The sequence below is a fragment of the Mauremys mutica genome, chromosome 2 (assembly GCF_020497125.1).
Source record: "Mauremys mutica isolate MM-2020 ecotype Southern chromosome 2, ASM2049712v1, whole genome shotgun sequence".
In the NCBI taxonomy this organism is placed as follows: domain Eukaryota; kingdom Metazoa; phylum Chordata; order Testudines; family Geoemydidae; genus Mauremys; species Mauremys mutica.
This window is the reverse complement of record NC_059073.1, coordinates 62404143-62421218: the sequence shown is the minus strand read 5'-3', so window position 1 is coordinate 62421218 and position 17076 is coordinate 62404143. Positions and strand designations below refer to the sequence as shown.

Below are 17076 nucleotides of genomic sequence, written 5' to 3'. Positions count from 1 at the left end.
ACTTGTCCTTGTTGAACCTCATCATATTTCTTTTGGCCCAATCCTCTAATTTGTCTAGGTCCCTCTGTATCCTAGCCCTACCCTCCAGCGTATCAACCACTCCTCCCAGTTTAGTGTCATCTGCAAACTTGCTAAGGGTGCAGTCCACACCATCCTCCAGATCGTTAATGAAGATATTGAACAAAACCGGCCCCAGAACCGACCCTTGTGGCACTCCACTTGATACCGGCTGCCAACTAGACATGGAACCATTGATCACTACCCGTTGAGCCCGACCATCTAGCCAGTTTTCTATCCACCTTACCGTCCATTCATCCAGCCCAGACTTCTTTAACTTGCTGGCAAGAATACTGTGGGAGACTGTATCAAAAGCTTTGCTAAAGTCCAGAAATAGCACATCCACTGCTTTCCCCTCATCCACAGAGCCGGTTATCTCATCATAGAAGGCAATTAGCTTAGTCAGGCATGACTTGCCCTTGGTGAATCCATGCTGACTGTTCCTGATCACTTTCCCCTCCTTTAAGTGGTTCAGAATTGATTCCTTGAGGACCTGTTCCATGATTTTTCCAGGGACTGACGTGAGACTGACTGGCCTGTAGTTCCCTGGATCTTCCTTCTTCCCTTTTTTAAGATGGGCACTACATTAGCTTTTTTCCAGTCGTCCGGGACCTCCCCCGATCGCCATGATTTTTCAAAGATAATGGCCAATGGCTCTGCAATCTGATCGGCCAACTCCTTTAGCACCCTCGGATGCAGCGCATCCGGCCCCATGGACTTGTGCTCGTCCAGCTTTTCTAAATAGTTCCGAACTACTTCTTTCTCCACAGAGAGCTGGTCACCTCATCCCCATACCATGCTGCAGAGTGCAGCTGTCTGGGAGTTGACCTTGTCTGTGAAGACAGAGGCAAAAAAAGCATTGAGTACACTAGCTTTCTCCACATCCTCTGTCACTAGGCTCCCTCCCTCATTCAGCAAGGGGCCCACACTTTCCTTGACTTTCTTCTTGTTGCTAACATACCTGAAGAATCCCTTCTTGTTACTCCTAACATCTCCGGCTAGCTGCAACTCCAAGTGTGATTTGGCCTTCCTAATTTCACTCCTGCATGCCTGAGCAATACTTTTATACTCCTCCCTGGTTATTTGTCCAATCTTCCACTTCTTGCAAGCTGTTTTTTTGTGTTTAAGATGAGCAAGGATTTCACTGTTAAGCCAAGCTGGTCGCCTGCCATATTTACTTTTCTTCCTACACATCGGGATGGTTTGTTCCTGCAACCTCAATAAGGATTCTTTAAAATACAGCCAGCTTTCCTCGACTCCTTTCCCCGTCATGTTATTCTCCCAGGGGATCCTGCCCATCAGTTCCCTGAGGGAGTCGAAGTCTGCTTTTCTGAAGTCCAGGGTCTCTGTTCTACTGCTCTCCTTTCTTCCTTGTATCAGGATCCTGAACTCGACCATCTCATCTTCACAGGGTAGTGGCATGCATGGGGGGACCCACTCCTACCTTCTACTAAGGGTTCCTATCTCTGTGAACCCTAAACAACTAGGGTATCTGCCCCATAATTCAAAGCCAAACTTGCTTTCTTTTCTTCTCAGAGCCTGGCCGCCCTGGAGAGTCTTTTTCCTTGGGTATTTGACCTCAATTCTGGGTTCAAACATCTTCACTCTTGGAAGAAGATATCCATAGATCTCCTTTCTGGGCCTTTTTCTCACTTCTGGCAGGTTTCTCCAGTCCACCAAGGTTCTGATTCTACCTTAGGGGACTTCCTTGCAGGTCTCACCTCACTCTAGGCTCTCCCCCACCTGTGCCAAGAGTAGTCCTTTGTATATTACCAACACAAAGCATTCAAAAATTGTAGTCAGGCACCAAAAAGTCATGAGATTAAAGAAAAGCAATAAATATAGGATTCTTTTTATTTGCCTTCTGTTGTTGGAGACTTTAGAGTTCATGTTTTCTGGCTTCTCTGCAGCAATGAGGGCTAGAGGTTTCTTAGAAATTGAAAGCTGAGGTAATAACACAATTGCAGCAGTTAAGGGTTTTAAGAACCCCCAACACTCAAAAAACCATGCAAGTTGGCAACACTGCCTTCGTAATGGTCAGGAGGCTGTCACTTGACTCTGGCACCTGTACTTCATTCTCAACTTGGCCTGTTGATCCTTAGGGCTAGTCTGCGTAGAGGAAAAAGCCTGCAGTACCTGGTACACACTAGCTACTCTGCACAAACTCCCCATGTGGCTATGAAGAGTGGCTTTGTACTCATTAGCGTAATACACTTTGGTAGTCTACTAAGCTAACCTGCCTGAGTGCACGCTTAAGTGCACAGTAAGAGTGTCCACAAGGGGAGTTAGTGTGGATTAGCTAGTGTGCTTTAAATTCACACCCTAACTTACTCTGCACTTACTTCTGCATGTAGACAAGCCCACAGAGGAACTTTGATTCTTAAAATTGCCATACCTTTGAACAGGGTTGGCTGGCCCAGGCCCCACTCTTCCCCTCCCTCTGACTTAAAGGGGATAGACGACTAATACATATTCCTGAAAATATTTTTTTTCCCTACAAACAGGGAAGTGACATTTCTCCAGATTAAACCCACCTAAGTACTTATAGTACCCATATCTTAGCAGTGTTGTGGAAAATTGACCACACGATTGATTTTAGATCAGACAGCCTGAGGCTTCTTTATTGTATACAAGCATATATGCAAGGAGAGACAGCATGGCCCCATGTAAGGGGGCAAGCCGTTCTGCCCTCCTTAAATTTTAGCTAGCTTATAAAGATTAAAACCACAGACAAATTACACATACTTCCATATTAATTACCTTATTTGGAATACATTGCAAAATTAATATAGGACAAAAGCAAAAACAAGCGTTTCGCCCACTAGGCCCCCCCGTTACTCACTGTCTGTTCTCTTGCGGTCAGCGACCTTTCTAACACAACTATTGTGGTTATATATTTTATAAGCCTGGCCATTGCAAATTATGCTACTTGGGGACTTTATTACTCTGCCCCCTTATGCCCGTTATACACACAAAGCCATTGTTCCGTTTCGGGAACTTTTCACTGTGACTCCTTTTACCTCTTGACGCACAGAAGCAACTTTCCATCACTCTTCCATCACTCTGTCCCTTTCCTCTCTGCCCTTTATACACAGAGACAAGCTGAACCAAAGTTCAACACAGCCTAGAAACAAGCTTATTCAAAGTTTAGGCCTAAAAGCCTGGCCAAAGTTGTAAGCCCACCATATTTTCCCTCACAGCAGTATAGGTCTTATCTGATCCAATCCATCTCAGAATGAATATAATGAGAGTTGGATCAGGCCTTACCTGATTGCTTGCCAAGTGTTATAGGTGTAACTATAGGTAAAGTTGCCTAACACTTTCCATTATAAGACCTTGATTTCAGTTGCTTATAACTTTTCCAAACCCTAACTGTTCATGCTGATATTGTCCATGTTGGGTGTCTTCCTTGGGCCAATTTTTCAATTTTGGGAAAATTTTAGCAAAAATGTTTCAGCCATGTCGCAGATGGAGGTTAGGGAAAAATACATTGTTTTGCCCATGTTAAAAACATTTTTACAGCTATTTCATAGGGAAGCTCTATCACCTCACTGCTTTGGAGTAGGGAGTTGAAATTTGGCAGAGGTGTGGCCTTTGGGTCAGGGATGTGCTTTTTGCCATCCCTGAGAAAAGCCACTCAAATTTGGCCAAGTTATAACCCTCTGAAAAATCAATTTGCACATGCTCAGTTTGCACATACTCTGAGTATGCTCAATTCCACCACAGCCAACCAGACTGTGCATGCACTGTCCCCACAGAGCAATGGAACATGCTCCTGCCCTGGGATGGAAGGACTAAATAGGATTTTCCTGTAATTGCTCCTTCTGGTAGTGAGAGGCTGCAGCGTAACCAACATGAGAATTGAGAGCAGGAAGACTGTCTTTCCTGTAGTCTCAGTGCCCGCCACCACTGCCCCCCTGCTGGCATCCAGGCAGAGTGGTGGAGAAAGAGGAAGAGAATTAAATGCAATGGAGTAAGGCACAGAAGGCTTGGTTAGGGTGGGAGGACATGAAGAACAGAGGGGAATGGGAGATAACAGACAACTTACTTCTGAATCTCTCCACATGGATTTTTATTGGACCAAATCAAGCCAAATACCTGTTCTGTGCTGTGGAGAATGAACAGGAGACACCGAGGGGCCACCAATGCCTGAAGGCCCTGCAATGGCAGGGAACTGAGTAAGAGGGATATGTCCAAAGGATCATTACAAGTGATCCTGCTCAGTGCTGCGGAGGAAAGCAGGAAACCCCCAAAGTCTCTGCTAATCTGACCTGGGCAAAAAATCCCCAAATCTGGCAATCAGTTTGACCCTGAGCATGTGAACAAAAACCAGCCAACCAAGCGTCTGGGAACAAAGATTATCTGAATCACCTCAGAGCATCAGTCCACCTCATCTGCTGTGCCGCCTCCAGCTGTGAACAATACCTGATGTTTCAGAGGAAGGCAATAAAACCCATAAAATCTGGATCTGGCCAATTGTGTATCAGAAGGGGGAAAAAATCCTTCCTGATCCCTGCAGCTGACCATTTCAACCCCTGAATCATGAGATTTGATAATAGTCATTGTTTCAATGCTGAACTGCAAGATCTCAACATGGCGAGGGCAATGAAGAGCATCCTGTTGTCACCATGGCCTAGAAGGAAGGGATGTAATGGGGAAGGGAGGGGTTTGATGGCTTTTCCAGGCACTAAAGGCAAGGATGCAGGACAGTGGTTGAGTTAATATAAATCCTGGCGATAGTGCCTTTAGTGAGCTCGGTGCCTACGCAACATAAATCTGAAATGTCACTGCCCTGAACAGCTCACAAACTAAATAAAACAAGAAAGACAAGCAATAAAATTCCATCTGATCTTTGCACTGTGGTGTCAGAGCAAAACACATTTGCTGCGCTGTGTCCCTTTTGTGTCTGTTGGGCTTGGCTGAGGGGCTCTGATCGATATCTCTCTCTCTCTCTCTCTCTCTGTGTACATATACACACACACAAAGGATGCTTATGCACAGATAGAAATGTGGAAAAATACATTATTTTAATAAAAGTACTAAGCTCTTCTGGACTATTGACTGTGCTTGTCCCTTCAACATTCTGAGCCCCGGATGGGAGCTATGGCAATGGAAAGGTGCTGTCTTTCCCCGTGGGATATCCCAAGGCTACCGTTGCCATTGTAGCACCCTCTTAAAATTGCTCCTGTCTGAGGACATTGCTGCATTTCAGCTGATTTCTCCCCAGACCAATATTCTAGTCTTTTTGCACATCCCCATCAACTCCAAGTAGAACTGAGTCCTTATTATTTCCTTTACAGCAGTTATTTCCTGTTTCTTTTAGAGGGGATGTCATAAAGTCATGGGCAGTGGGGCCAGAAAAACTCACATGGGCAATGGTTTTATTCTTTTCAGAAAAGTTTTGGGCCAAGACATTTGAGATATGAAAAAAATGACCCCTGAATGTGAGGGTAAATGGAACAAGGGACCCTTCACCCCAAGGTCTGTCTTTTTCCAATTTTCTAGGTTTATTCAGTCCCCACATCACCTATTTTCTCTCCAGTTCCACACCTCACTCACCAGAGACCTGGACCCCATCACGCCTGAATTTAACAGGGATTTTGAGTCTGAACCTGAGTTTGCCTATAAAAATTCATTGCCTCCATGTCGATAAAGAGCTGAACCAAAACTCCAGAACCAACAGTCTATCCTTTTGGGGTGTCAGAAATCTAAATCCAGATCAGAATTCTGCATTATCTCTGATAATGACCCATTGCTTAATTTGGGATCAGGGAGGTCCTCGAGCCTCTTCTACACAAAGAAAGAGAGAGTGAGCCCAGGAGAGCTGACAGTCATCTCCACTAGCCCCTTTTAAGTCCCTTCAAGAGGCTCTCGTTGTACTTACCTCGTGGGAGGCCATATGCTTTAATGGCAGTCCCCATTTATCTGCTATGCCTCTCTGTCTCTATCCATTGCCCAGCCTGACATTGTGACCTGAGGGGCAGGGCCTGGTCCTGATAGAACATCCAAGACAGATGATGTCATCAACATTGTGACATCCAATTGGTGAGTTCAGCCCTCTGAAAGTGCTGTCCAATGAGATCTTTGCATTTTGACTGACTTCTCCATCAAAGTCCTGGCCTGGCTCCCTGCTCCCAACTGCTAAAATGCCTAGGGAGCTCAAAATTGAGTGAGTTGAGTTGCGACCTGACACACGGGGTCACAGAGCCACTCAGGGTTGGCCTAGCTGCCCCCCATCATGGTGAGCAGTGCCTTAAGCAGCAGATGGCTGAGTAGCAAGTCCTGGCAGAACCACAGCATGACCAGACCAGCCGTTGTGAGTGTACTGTATGACTGTTTGTTGGACCTGCAGCACAACTAGAACCCACTTGTGCTATATCATAGGGATTCCCTGAACCTGGGATAGGCTGAAACCCAGGTGGGATACTACTCAGTTTTCACCCTGTTGCCGGCTCAAAGAGCCCGAGGCGGAGCAACAGCAGGGTTCGTTGCCCGGTGTGCGTCGCACTAATTATCACACCAGGGTGGAGAAGCAAAACCAGGTTTATTTGAACCCAAAGAAAGGTGCCAGGGAGAAAAGCATTCTCAAATCCTGCACACCCGCGCGCAGGCGGGATCCCAGCATTTATACCCCCCTTGTTTGTGTAAGCCTTTTGTTCGGTTTTCCCCCTCACCCCTCCCTTCCCAGCAGCAGCTACATTAGGCATTACATTTCAGCGTGTTAGAAAAGGTTCTCATCCACAAGCTTATCTGTTGGCCTTGACAGAACAAACGCATACAGATTTTCCTTCCCCCTCTCCCCCTCCTCCCCGCCGCTTTTGCTGTTTTAAACTCCTACATTTGCAAGCGGAGATTGCTGACAGCTACACATTTTGCTTGCAGTCTGTTAGCATCTTAGGCTGGTTAAAATTCACAGCATGTAAGAACTTTGGTTCACTTCAGACCCAAAGTCACAACTTTGGTTTACTCAGGCCTAGTGGCACCAACAACCCGGACCTGCCTTTATGAGGCTGTCTTCTCACAGTCTCTATCATGTGTAGCAATGTAGGGTTTTGTGCCCAAGTCCCACTCTATCAGCTGGGCATTCTCTTGAATGCAGGGACACAGTACATGGATACAGGAGGAGAAACTTTCAGACCAAGTCCTCAACTAGGTCAAAAGTAGTAGTTAGGCTAGATTTAGTGAAAACCTGCTGGTTAGGTCTGGTCTATACTTGATCACTTCAGTGCTATATACAAACCACTCCACAGTGACCAGATGTCAGCCCCTTTAACTGTTTGGGGGAATGAATCATCCCCGGATGATATCGAGAAGGCAAGTTCATAGATTCATTGATTCCAAGGCCAGAAGGGACCATTGTGATCATCTAGTATGACCTCCTATATTACACAGCCCATAGAATTTCCCCAAAATAATTCCCAGAATATATCTTTTAGAAAAAATCCAATCTTGATTGTCAGTGATGGAGAATCCACCAAGACCCTTGGTAAATTTGTTCTACTGATTAATTACTCTCTAAGTTAAAAATGTATACCTTATTTCCAGTCTGAAATAAATTCTTTGAAGTGTGTCCCTTTTCCTTCTAGTTTGAGTATGGGTGTTCTTCCTATGACTATGGACAGGAACAAGTCTTCTGCCAGAGATTTAAGAACAGTCTCTATACCTTGCCAAAAATGTGACTGAGGGAACACAGAACACTGGTAGCTGACACATGGCATTGTGGACTATAGGTAGCTAGCATCTCTAAAAAGTTTGACACTAGGCAATACTTTGTGGTGTCTCCACTGTTGAGCAATGGCTCCTTTAGTATTGGTCTGACTATTGCATGTTTTTGGGTGAGGGGTAGATTCCCCTTGGCAAAGGAGGTGTTGGCTGTTATTAGTAGGGGTCCCACATATTCTGTGCTGTTTTTCACCGTCCAGGAGGAGTAGGAGACAGAGTAACAGGTGGTGGCCTTGGTTGCCATTAGTGCCTCCATGACTAGTACACCTGTGAACGGCCCAAATTCTTGGAAGAAGGATGTTATTTCTAGCCCTAGTTTTGTTTTGTTGTTCGTAGTGACTCGTGAGGCCATTCCAGTTGCAGATGATCTTTTCTGTGAAATAAGATGATTTCTCACAACAAGAGGTGCTAGGTAGTGGGGCTGAGTAAAAGAAATTAGGGTTTGCAGTCTGGAAAAGTTCTGCAGGGTGTGTCCTTCTTGACACGAATTTCTGAGCAAGTAAGCAGGAGTGGATTTAACAAAGTTGGCAAATGCTGTCTGGGTCATTTTTGCATTGGGCCTTTCACAGGGTGGCAAATCTTCAGCCCTGGCACATTTGCAATACAGAGCATACCAAGGCTACATGGGCCAGCTGGACTCTGCCATTGTGGAAGCTTCCATTTTGTTTGAGGAGTATACATGCCTAGCAATGTTCACAGCTACTCATCAAAGCCTTGTGGACTTTTTGGATTAATTGCTGCTCCTGGGCACCCAAACAACAGCAGTATGCAGAAATGCTTTTTTCTTCATCTTCCATTTAACAATCGTCAAGGAAATCTCAGGGCTTCAGGTGACATCCCAGTTCTTTGCTATTGCTTCTTCAGTATCCTTGGCTGATAAGGAAAGGTGAGGATCAGGGTGATAGTGCGTTATGAGTACTCTGAACACATGTAGAATAGAAGGAGACAAATCCAGGTTATTAATCTCTCTTCATATAGTTTTTTGCATTTTAATGTGAATGATCTATACTATTTCTTCAATAATCATTCAAAATGTCAGACTGTAGTATGTTTACTACACACAGAGAACTTTTGTCAGTAGAAAGGTTTTGATGCCAAAAATTCTTCTACTGATCTTTTAAATTTTATCCAAAATACACTAATAGATTCCCTCAACACAGACTTAAATGAATGTTATGTGATTTCACAATGAAAGGGTATTATATCTGAGCATGGAAGTTTGAGCCAGACATACTACTTTCATTAGTGTGTGGATCCAGCTGTGTTTCAGTGAAAATAGAATTCTTAAAATAAAGTTGAATGAACCATCTGTTTTCACGGTGGGGGGGTGGAGGAAGTTTGGCTCTTATGCACATTACAAATGTTGTACAGGGTTTTGCTAGACTCAGATAGTCACTATGCTGGTCATTTATTTTCAGTGTGCTGGCATTATTTTTATAGTGCAGACCCTTATTGTGCTGAACATTGTTTTCCTAGTGGATATGTAAATTCTGTGGTAATGAAAAAGTTATTTTTCTTTCCTTGTTTTTCCCCAATCTTGCTCAAAGAAGAAATTCATTTGCTAAACCTACCTAGAAGCATTGTCTTTGACATTTGAGAGGACTCATTATTATCAGTTAGTGGGTTGAACTGTCTTGCTGGATCAATTATCCCTGCTGATTATAAATGCAAGTTTCCTTTCAACATAATAAGGAGCTTTGTAGTTACCAAAATACCCTTAAGGTTAGCTAATTTACTTAGATAAATATTAGGATCGTGCAACACACTCTGGATGAAAGAAGAACTAGATCAAACATTAGGCTATAATTTGCACCACACCATTTTTTAAAGGTTCCAAAAAGTCTTGTGAACTTTCTTTAATTTTTTTTCCATGTCCTTGCATCTCCAAGTTCCATTCACAACTGGAAGCAAGGTATACGGGAATGAGAGCCTGTTTTCACAAAATTTCCAGTCTGCTTTGCAAACTCAAGATATTTGGGGCAATTTGGATAAGCATCTGTATTTTGTGGTGTTTATCCAAACTTCTGAACCATCATTGCTAAATATCCTAGCAAACTGAGACATTTAGAAGGGTTCTTTTTTGTCATTCTGACATTAATAAGTTCAGTTTTGTATGTATGGTTTGTTTTACATCAGTGAAAGTTCTTTGTGTGGAAGAACTACAGAGTTAGATTCATCTGTGTATTTAATTAACCTTAATTAAAGAACAAAACAAAACAATGACAATGACGAAGTGGGTATTCACCCATGAAACTCATGCTCCAATACGTCTGTTAGTCTATAAGGTGCCACAGGACTCTTTGCTGCTTTTACAGATCCAGACTAACATGGCTACCCCTCTGATACAAAACAAAACAAAACACCAATATAGAAAAAATAAAAATTCCAATGACTGAGTGAGAGATCAGGTTGAGAGAACATTTATAAATGATAATTTACAAGATTAGCAAGATTAGATTTTTAACAATTTGGTGCATGAGATGTATGGAATAAATGTTGCCATCACTCAGATAAAACTTCCATTAAGGGTAATGTCAATTTTACCTGGGTAAAGACTCATTAAGAACTTCAGGAATTGGCCTTAGAGTTTTATGTATTAGTTGTGTAATTATACAGGATGTCACCCTGTCTTCTTAAACATCTCTGTAAAAGAGAATAGGCATTTATTAAGGCATGCTTCCTGGTGCTCTTCTACTAGCCCTTAATATGGGCCCTATTTGAATCTACCGATATTAATGTATGACCCCATTACCAAAGTTCTGAGCACCTCACAATCGTTAATATTTTGATTCTTAAGACACCCCTCTGAGGTAGGGAAGTATTATTGTCCCCATTTTATAGATGGAGACCTGAGGCACAGAGAAATTAAGGGACTAGCTCAAGGTCATAAGGAAGTCTGTGATATTAAAGAGAATTAAACCCAGGTTTCCCAAGTTGCAGGTTAGTATGCTCTAGGCCAGAGGTAGGCAACCTATGGCACACGTGCCGAAGGTGGCATGTGAGCTGATTTTCAGTGGCACTCTTACTGCCCGGGTCCTGGCCACTGGTCTGGGGGGCTCTGCATTTTAATTTAATTTTAAATGAAGCTTCTTAAACATTTTAAAAACCTTATTTACTTTACATACAACAATAGTTTAGTTATATAATATAGACTTATAGAACGAGACCTTCTAAAAATGTTAAAATGTATTACTGGCACGCGAAACCTTAAATTAGAGTGAAAAAATGAAGACTCGGCACACCACTTGTGAAAGGTTGCCGACCCCTGCACTATGCTCTCTCTCGTTTTGAATGGAACAATGTAGCTCTGATTGTTTACAAATTTAAGATGAGGGTCTCTTTTGCAAGGATGTTAACTGTAATGGGAATATTGCTAGGCAAAGACTTCAGGAAATACTCCCATATATCTCATGCATGAGACTATTTAAAGGCCCCATAATCTTGCCTCCTGGAGCTCTTGGATCTGTGGAGACTGTGCACCTGCTCCTTTTTGGGATGTCATTTGCTCCCTTGCACAAAACTGGTCAGCTCTGCTGGCTAGTGTGGGTGGATGACAGTAGAACTATGGTTCAAGCTCCCACCTATGCCTTCCTCCTGCTTTGAGATGCTATGCAACCTTGGTGGGGAGGGGTGTTAGGACAGAGCAATCTTTATGCTCCTAAGAGTGCAGGGCCTGCCATTCCGCCTGACTTTTTATGGGTCATGCAAGTAGGAAAGGCATCATACATTCCTGTCCCGCTCTCTAAGCATCAGCATAAGGGCTAGAAACAATCTGGCCCCAACCTACGAAATTTGTTTTTCTGTATATTGTTGCTATTTAAAAATATTGACATTTGATTACTCAAGTAGATCTTTTTCATCTTAAATAATAGCAACATATGTTTAATTATAGATTCATGATATATCTTTATTACTGAATGTATTTGGGGTTGTCTTGTAGGGAATTACTGTGTTTGTACCCTTAATTAATCTCCTGCCTGTGCAGAAAGCTGGAATTCTTTGGCTAACACCTGATAATTATTAGTTACAGATAAGCACCAGTTCAAACCTGAACACATGCTCTACAGATTCCGTTATGATGATGGAACATACTATCCAAGAAGTGAAATGCAGGATGTGATTTCCAAGGTATAAACTTCTCTTATCATTAAAAATGGGTGAGATACAGAAGTCCTAGTTAAAAATCAAGCAAAATGCATTGTGTTAGGAAAAACTCTGTTCCTGGACATCTGTCTAATGTGAATCAGAGTTAATTATGTATATCTGTAGGCAGATTTTGGCTCTTGGCTTATTGCAAACCATATTTTGAATACAGAAACTGAGAAATATGTTTCTAAAAATGATTTTATCCAGGAGATACTGTGTTACATAAACATATAAAGGATATAATGCCCACCTTTTTGAATGACTGGAGTTGAAACAGTAGTTTACTGTATTTTTCAATCCACTTATATTCAGTGAAAAGAAAAAGAGTATGGGAGTATAAACCAGTATTGTTTGTAACGGAGTGGCTTTTGGTATTTCTTTAGTGTATGAAGGGTATATTAGTTTATCAAAAGTCACCTGATGTTTTAATGGAAATATGCAGGTTGTATTATCTCCACTCTGACACTGTACCCAAGGATATATTGAAAGAATAAAACAAAGTCAACAGAGTCATCTTTAGTCCCTTTGATGTTTTTAAATTTGTGATCCTGTGGTCCTGATCCAGTGGAAAATTAGGACCATTCGGGTTTTCTCCCAGCCTACTGAGTTAGGACAGCTGCTTCACTGATTCTCCAGTTAGAAGTTTTCCAGTGTAGAGTGTCTCAAGTCAAGGGGATCCCTCAATGCAGACTTAGCAGATACAGCAGTCTATGGCAGAGTTTCTGCCTAAATTTTACATTTCTTTTGTTTTGCCACTGTACTGTGTGCCATAATCTTAATGCTGTTTTGTTAAATCTGTTTATGAATAATTACATGTTTTTAAAGAGGATTTTGTGATTAAAACATTAGAAACCAAATATATATGACTCTTTATTAAAAGTTTTAAAACTTTTGAACTGTTTTACATCTAATTTTTATTTGGCTTGCTTGTGGATACAGTGGGTCATGTTCAATTTGATTTTCTGGCAATATTCATAAATATACTTCATTTTTCTCCTCTCTAGTAATTCAGTTTGTTTGGAATCCTCATTTGCACAGCAAGTCATCTTAGCTGTGAAAGTTTAACATATATTTCTTTTAAACTAATGTATGTTAAAAAAATATTTTAATGCTGTGCCAAAGTTATGTAACTCATCTTTACATATCTCTCGGATTTCTAAGATTAATTAGAAAAGCCCATGATAATTTAGTCACAAATTTTATTTGTCTTGTAATCTGGAGGCTTATTACACTTCAGAAATAACTTTGGTGCATGAAAACATATCTATGAAATGAATGCTCACTTTTTCTGTTCTACATTTTTAAAATACAAGTTATTTGCATTATTTTGAATGGATAGGTATTGTCAGAATATGTACTGAGTGGTATTTGCTTCAGTGTAAATGTGGATTTAAACATATCTATATCTTTAACAGGGTGTAAGATTATACTGTCGTCTTCACAGTCTGTTTACTCCAGTTATAAGGTGAGTCCAGCTGTGAAGTTCTTAATGACTTATTTAGAACAAATGTATACATTTGAATACTGTAGCTACTATATACAAACACAGAGCCAAATCCTAGCCTGTGTTTCAGGCGGTGTGTTAGTGAGGAAGAAATTGTAGAGAGATTGCTCCCAAAACCCAGAGTAGCAGTAGGATGGGATTCCAACCTAGCACTTAAAAGTACTGTGTACTGTCCCAGGCTGCCTTGTATAGACAGTGCCCCGAGTGTCATTTTCACTAAGAAAGCAGGAATCAGGTTTGTCAGGACAGTTTACTCAGGCTTCTGGAAGAATCTAGTTCATTCTGGACATGCCCAGAGGCTTACCACATACGTAGCACACTCACTTTCATGTTAGCTCTATATATCTCACTTTGAGAATCACTCTCATGCTTGTAACATGATGCCTATCCTTACACCCAGGGAACATGGTTGGCTACCTAGGGACAAGTCCAGCCCTCCTCCCCACTCCTATCTACACTGTAGGCTTTGGCTTGCTCCATCTAAGGAGTTGAGACCTCAGGGCAGCTTCTGAAGTTCTATTTTTAAGGTACAGAAAACTATTAAAAAACAACATAGATCATGCTTGTGTCAATTTGTGTGTAAAACATGGGATTTTTCCCTCTGTTTTTTTATTTAAACAGGGATAAAGATTATCATCTGAGGACCTATAAATCTGTAGTCATGGCTAACAAACTGATAGACTGGCTAATTGCACAGGTAAGTTTACCCTGGGTTGATTCACTTTTCTGCATTATGAATTTAACTTCCTAAAATGGAAAGTTGTAATTTATCACGTAGAAGAAAATGAAAATATGTTGTTTTAAAGTTCTAATTATTAGAACAGAGTTAATATAAATATCCTGTTGATTCTGTAAATCATCAAGATTCAGCTGTCCATGGTCAGTTGCTGATCTTCCTGTGTTGCACATTGATCTTTCAATTTTTCACGCTGCTTAGATTCTTGCTGCTTTCAAAATGCTAGCATTTTGTGTAATAATGTATATAGTTAAAATGAATGGTGTGTGAAGCTGCAAATTACTGACTGAATGGACAAAAGGAAGCAGCAGGGAGAAGTTTACAACCAGGGAATTCAGTTTGTTTTAGGCAAAGTTGTGGTTTGTATTGGAAGAAAATAGGAAAAACTTCTTTGTTGAATCAAGTTGTACCAATATTTTCCTAACTTTGCTGCTTTTCTGGAGTCTGATTATGTGCTCCTGTTATGGATGGGCTGCAGAATGTGAAAAGAATGATGAGTATTTTCTTTGGGAATAGCATGACAGAGCAGATTTAATAATCTCTGCTTTTCAACACTGGGGTACTTGTTGGATATCTGGGAACAGAAAGTTATGTAGATTATAAATAAAAGTTAACATGGTTCTTTGAGTAGGTTTAAATATAGATGTGAGCATATATGTTCACAAAGATGATGAAAGAGCATAGAAAATAAAGTAGGCAATGTATGGAATAAAGAAGATAATTTGTCAAAATGAGTTTTAGAAACAGAAAAAGTTTCAAAAAACGGAGGATCTCTTATGAACTTTAGTTTTGAAGGTTGTCAATAAATACTCAATGTATATAGACAATGTAATATTAACAAAAAGATTCACCATTTTATGAGAAAATGTTGTGGCTAATAACAATAGGGGCAATCATCACTGAGATGATGGAAAACATGTGTTGTTATCTAGGAGCATAATCAGCCCATGATCTTTGTGCACAGCTCTCCACTGCTCCAGTGTGATTTCTGTGTATGATATGAAGATAGAGTAGGTTCAATTTTTCTGAATTATTATTCATTATTGTTCATTATGTTCTTATATGACTAAGGGAGGATATGATAGAGGTCTATAAAATCATGAATGATGTGGAAAAAGTGAATAAGGAAGTATTAGCTACCCCTTCATATAACACAAGAACCAGGGGTTACCCAATGAAATTAATAGACAGCAAGTGTAAAATAAACATGAAGAAGTACTTCTTCATACCACATGCAGTCAATCTGTGGAACTCATTGCCAGGGGATGTTGTGAAGGCCAAAAGTATAACTGGGTTCAAAAAAGAGTTAGCTAAATTCATGGAGGTCAGGTCCATCAATGGTTATTAGATAAGATGTTCAGGGACACAACCCCATGCTCTGGGTGTCCCTAAACCTCTGACTTCCAGAGGCTGGGAGTGAATGACTGGACGGATCGCTTGATAAATTGCCCTGTTCTGTTCATTCCCTCTGAAGCATCTGGCACTGGCCACTGTCAGACAACAGGATACTGGGCTAGATGGACCATTGGTCTGAGTCAGTATGGCCATTCTTATGTTCTTATGCTCTTATATTACATAGTGTTTATTATGGTTTAACAGGGGGATTGTCGGACCAGGGAAGAAGCGATGATCTTTGGTGTAGGACTTTGTGACAATGGCTTTATGCACCATGGTAAGTAAATTCTGTGCAAGCTAACGGTCACAGTTTGTTGAATTCCTTCTGCATAGCAAGCAAATGGTACAGGGACCACCCCAAGAGATTAGAAAAGGGCAAAGATAAAATCAGTAAATCATTTCAATGTGTACCTGAAAAGAGGGAGCTGTCTGGAAATTTAAAAAAAAGATGTTTATCTAGGTTTTTCTTGTATTATTTTAGATTAAGTTAATAGTGTAGGGAAGAATACATACAAGTATGGAGTGGGGCTTTCAGTCTTTTTTCAATCTTTTTGAAGGATTTATGGTGGATTATTTATTAATAACCACTTAGACAGTGGTAAAAATAATCTTGCTGTTCAAATATAGAGTAAGACTATAAGGATCAGCAGGACTTGATAGCAGGCAATCAACATCCCCACACAACCACCTGGCAACAACTGTAACCTGGCCACTCCCTGTGACCCACAATCCAGAGGTTCAATGCCACGGGAAGTTCCACCTTGGGGAATCTGACTGATGGTGGTCTTAGTGATCCCAAATTGGCTCCTTGTCTCCCTAGCTAGTTGCCATGACTGCCCTGCTGCTCTGTTTCTGAACAAGGGAAGAAGAAGACAAGAATATCAGGAGGATTGTATAGAGTAAGAAGAGGAAAAAAGAGGAATAAGAGCAGAGATATATGTAGGGTTTTGAAGTTGATGACAAGGAGGTTAAATTTGATGCCATCAGAGACAAGAAGCCAATAAAAAGATTCAAGGCATGGGTCTTCTGATTGAAACAATGGAAAAGATGATTTCCCCAACAGTATTTTAGAGAAACTGGGAGAAGTGGAAGAGGGAAGGCCTCAACTGCCCTTCAGCCATTATTTGTTTAAGAATTTTTTTATTCATTTTAAAATATACAATTAGAAAATGTAATTTATTATGAAAATTCAAACTCCTCTAGTGTAGAATTAACTCAAAAATAGCTTTGTAGCATTTAATCTATATAAGCACTGTACCAATATTTAATTGTTTTTAAAACATGTATTTGGGAATTCATAATAAAAGGATTAATCTTTGTATTTTGTATCATAAAGTCTTAGAAAAAAGTGAATTTAAAGATGAGCCACTTCTTTTTCGCTTTTTTGCGGATGAAGAAATGGAAGGATCAAATATGAAGCACAGGCTTATGAAACATGATTTAAAAGTAGTGGAAAATGTCATAGCCAAGTCACTATTGGTAAGTAAACAAATTGAATGATAATTGGCAAGCAATA

At 40.9% G+C, this 17076-nt stretch overlaps 1 protein-coding gene across 4 annotated transcripts in view; it reads left to right on the top strand.

Moving 5' to 3' along the window:
• Positions 1-17076, top strand: part of PREX2 (phosphatidylinositol-3,4,5-trisphosphate dependent Rac exchange factor 2) — a 290676-nt gene that overhangs the window by 134284 nt on the left and 139316 nt on the right. For all 4 annotated transcript variants that reach the window (XM_045007662.1, XM_045007663.1, XM_045007664.1 and 1 more), the window contains exons 12-16: positions 11804-11907; positions 13341-13390; positions 14051-14126; positions 15765-15837; positions 16897-17039. In XM_045007662.1, the coding sequence (XP_044863597.1) occupies positions 11804-11907; positions 13341-13390; positions 14051-14126; positions 15765-15837; positions 16897-17039 (446 nt within the window). The remainder of the gene's footprint in view (positions 1-11803; positions 11908-13340; positions 13391-14050; positions 14127-15764; positions 15838-16896; positions 17040-17076) is intronic.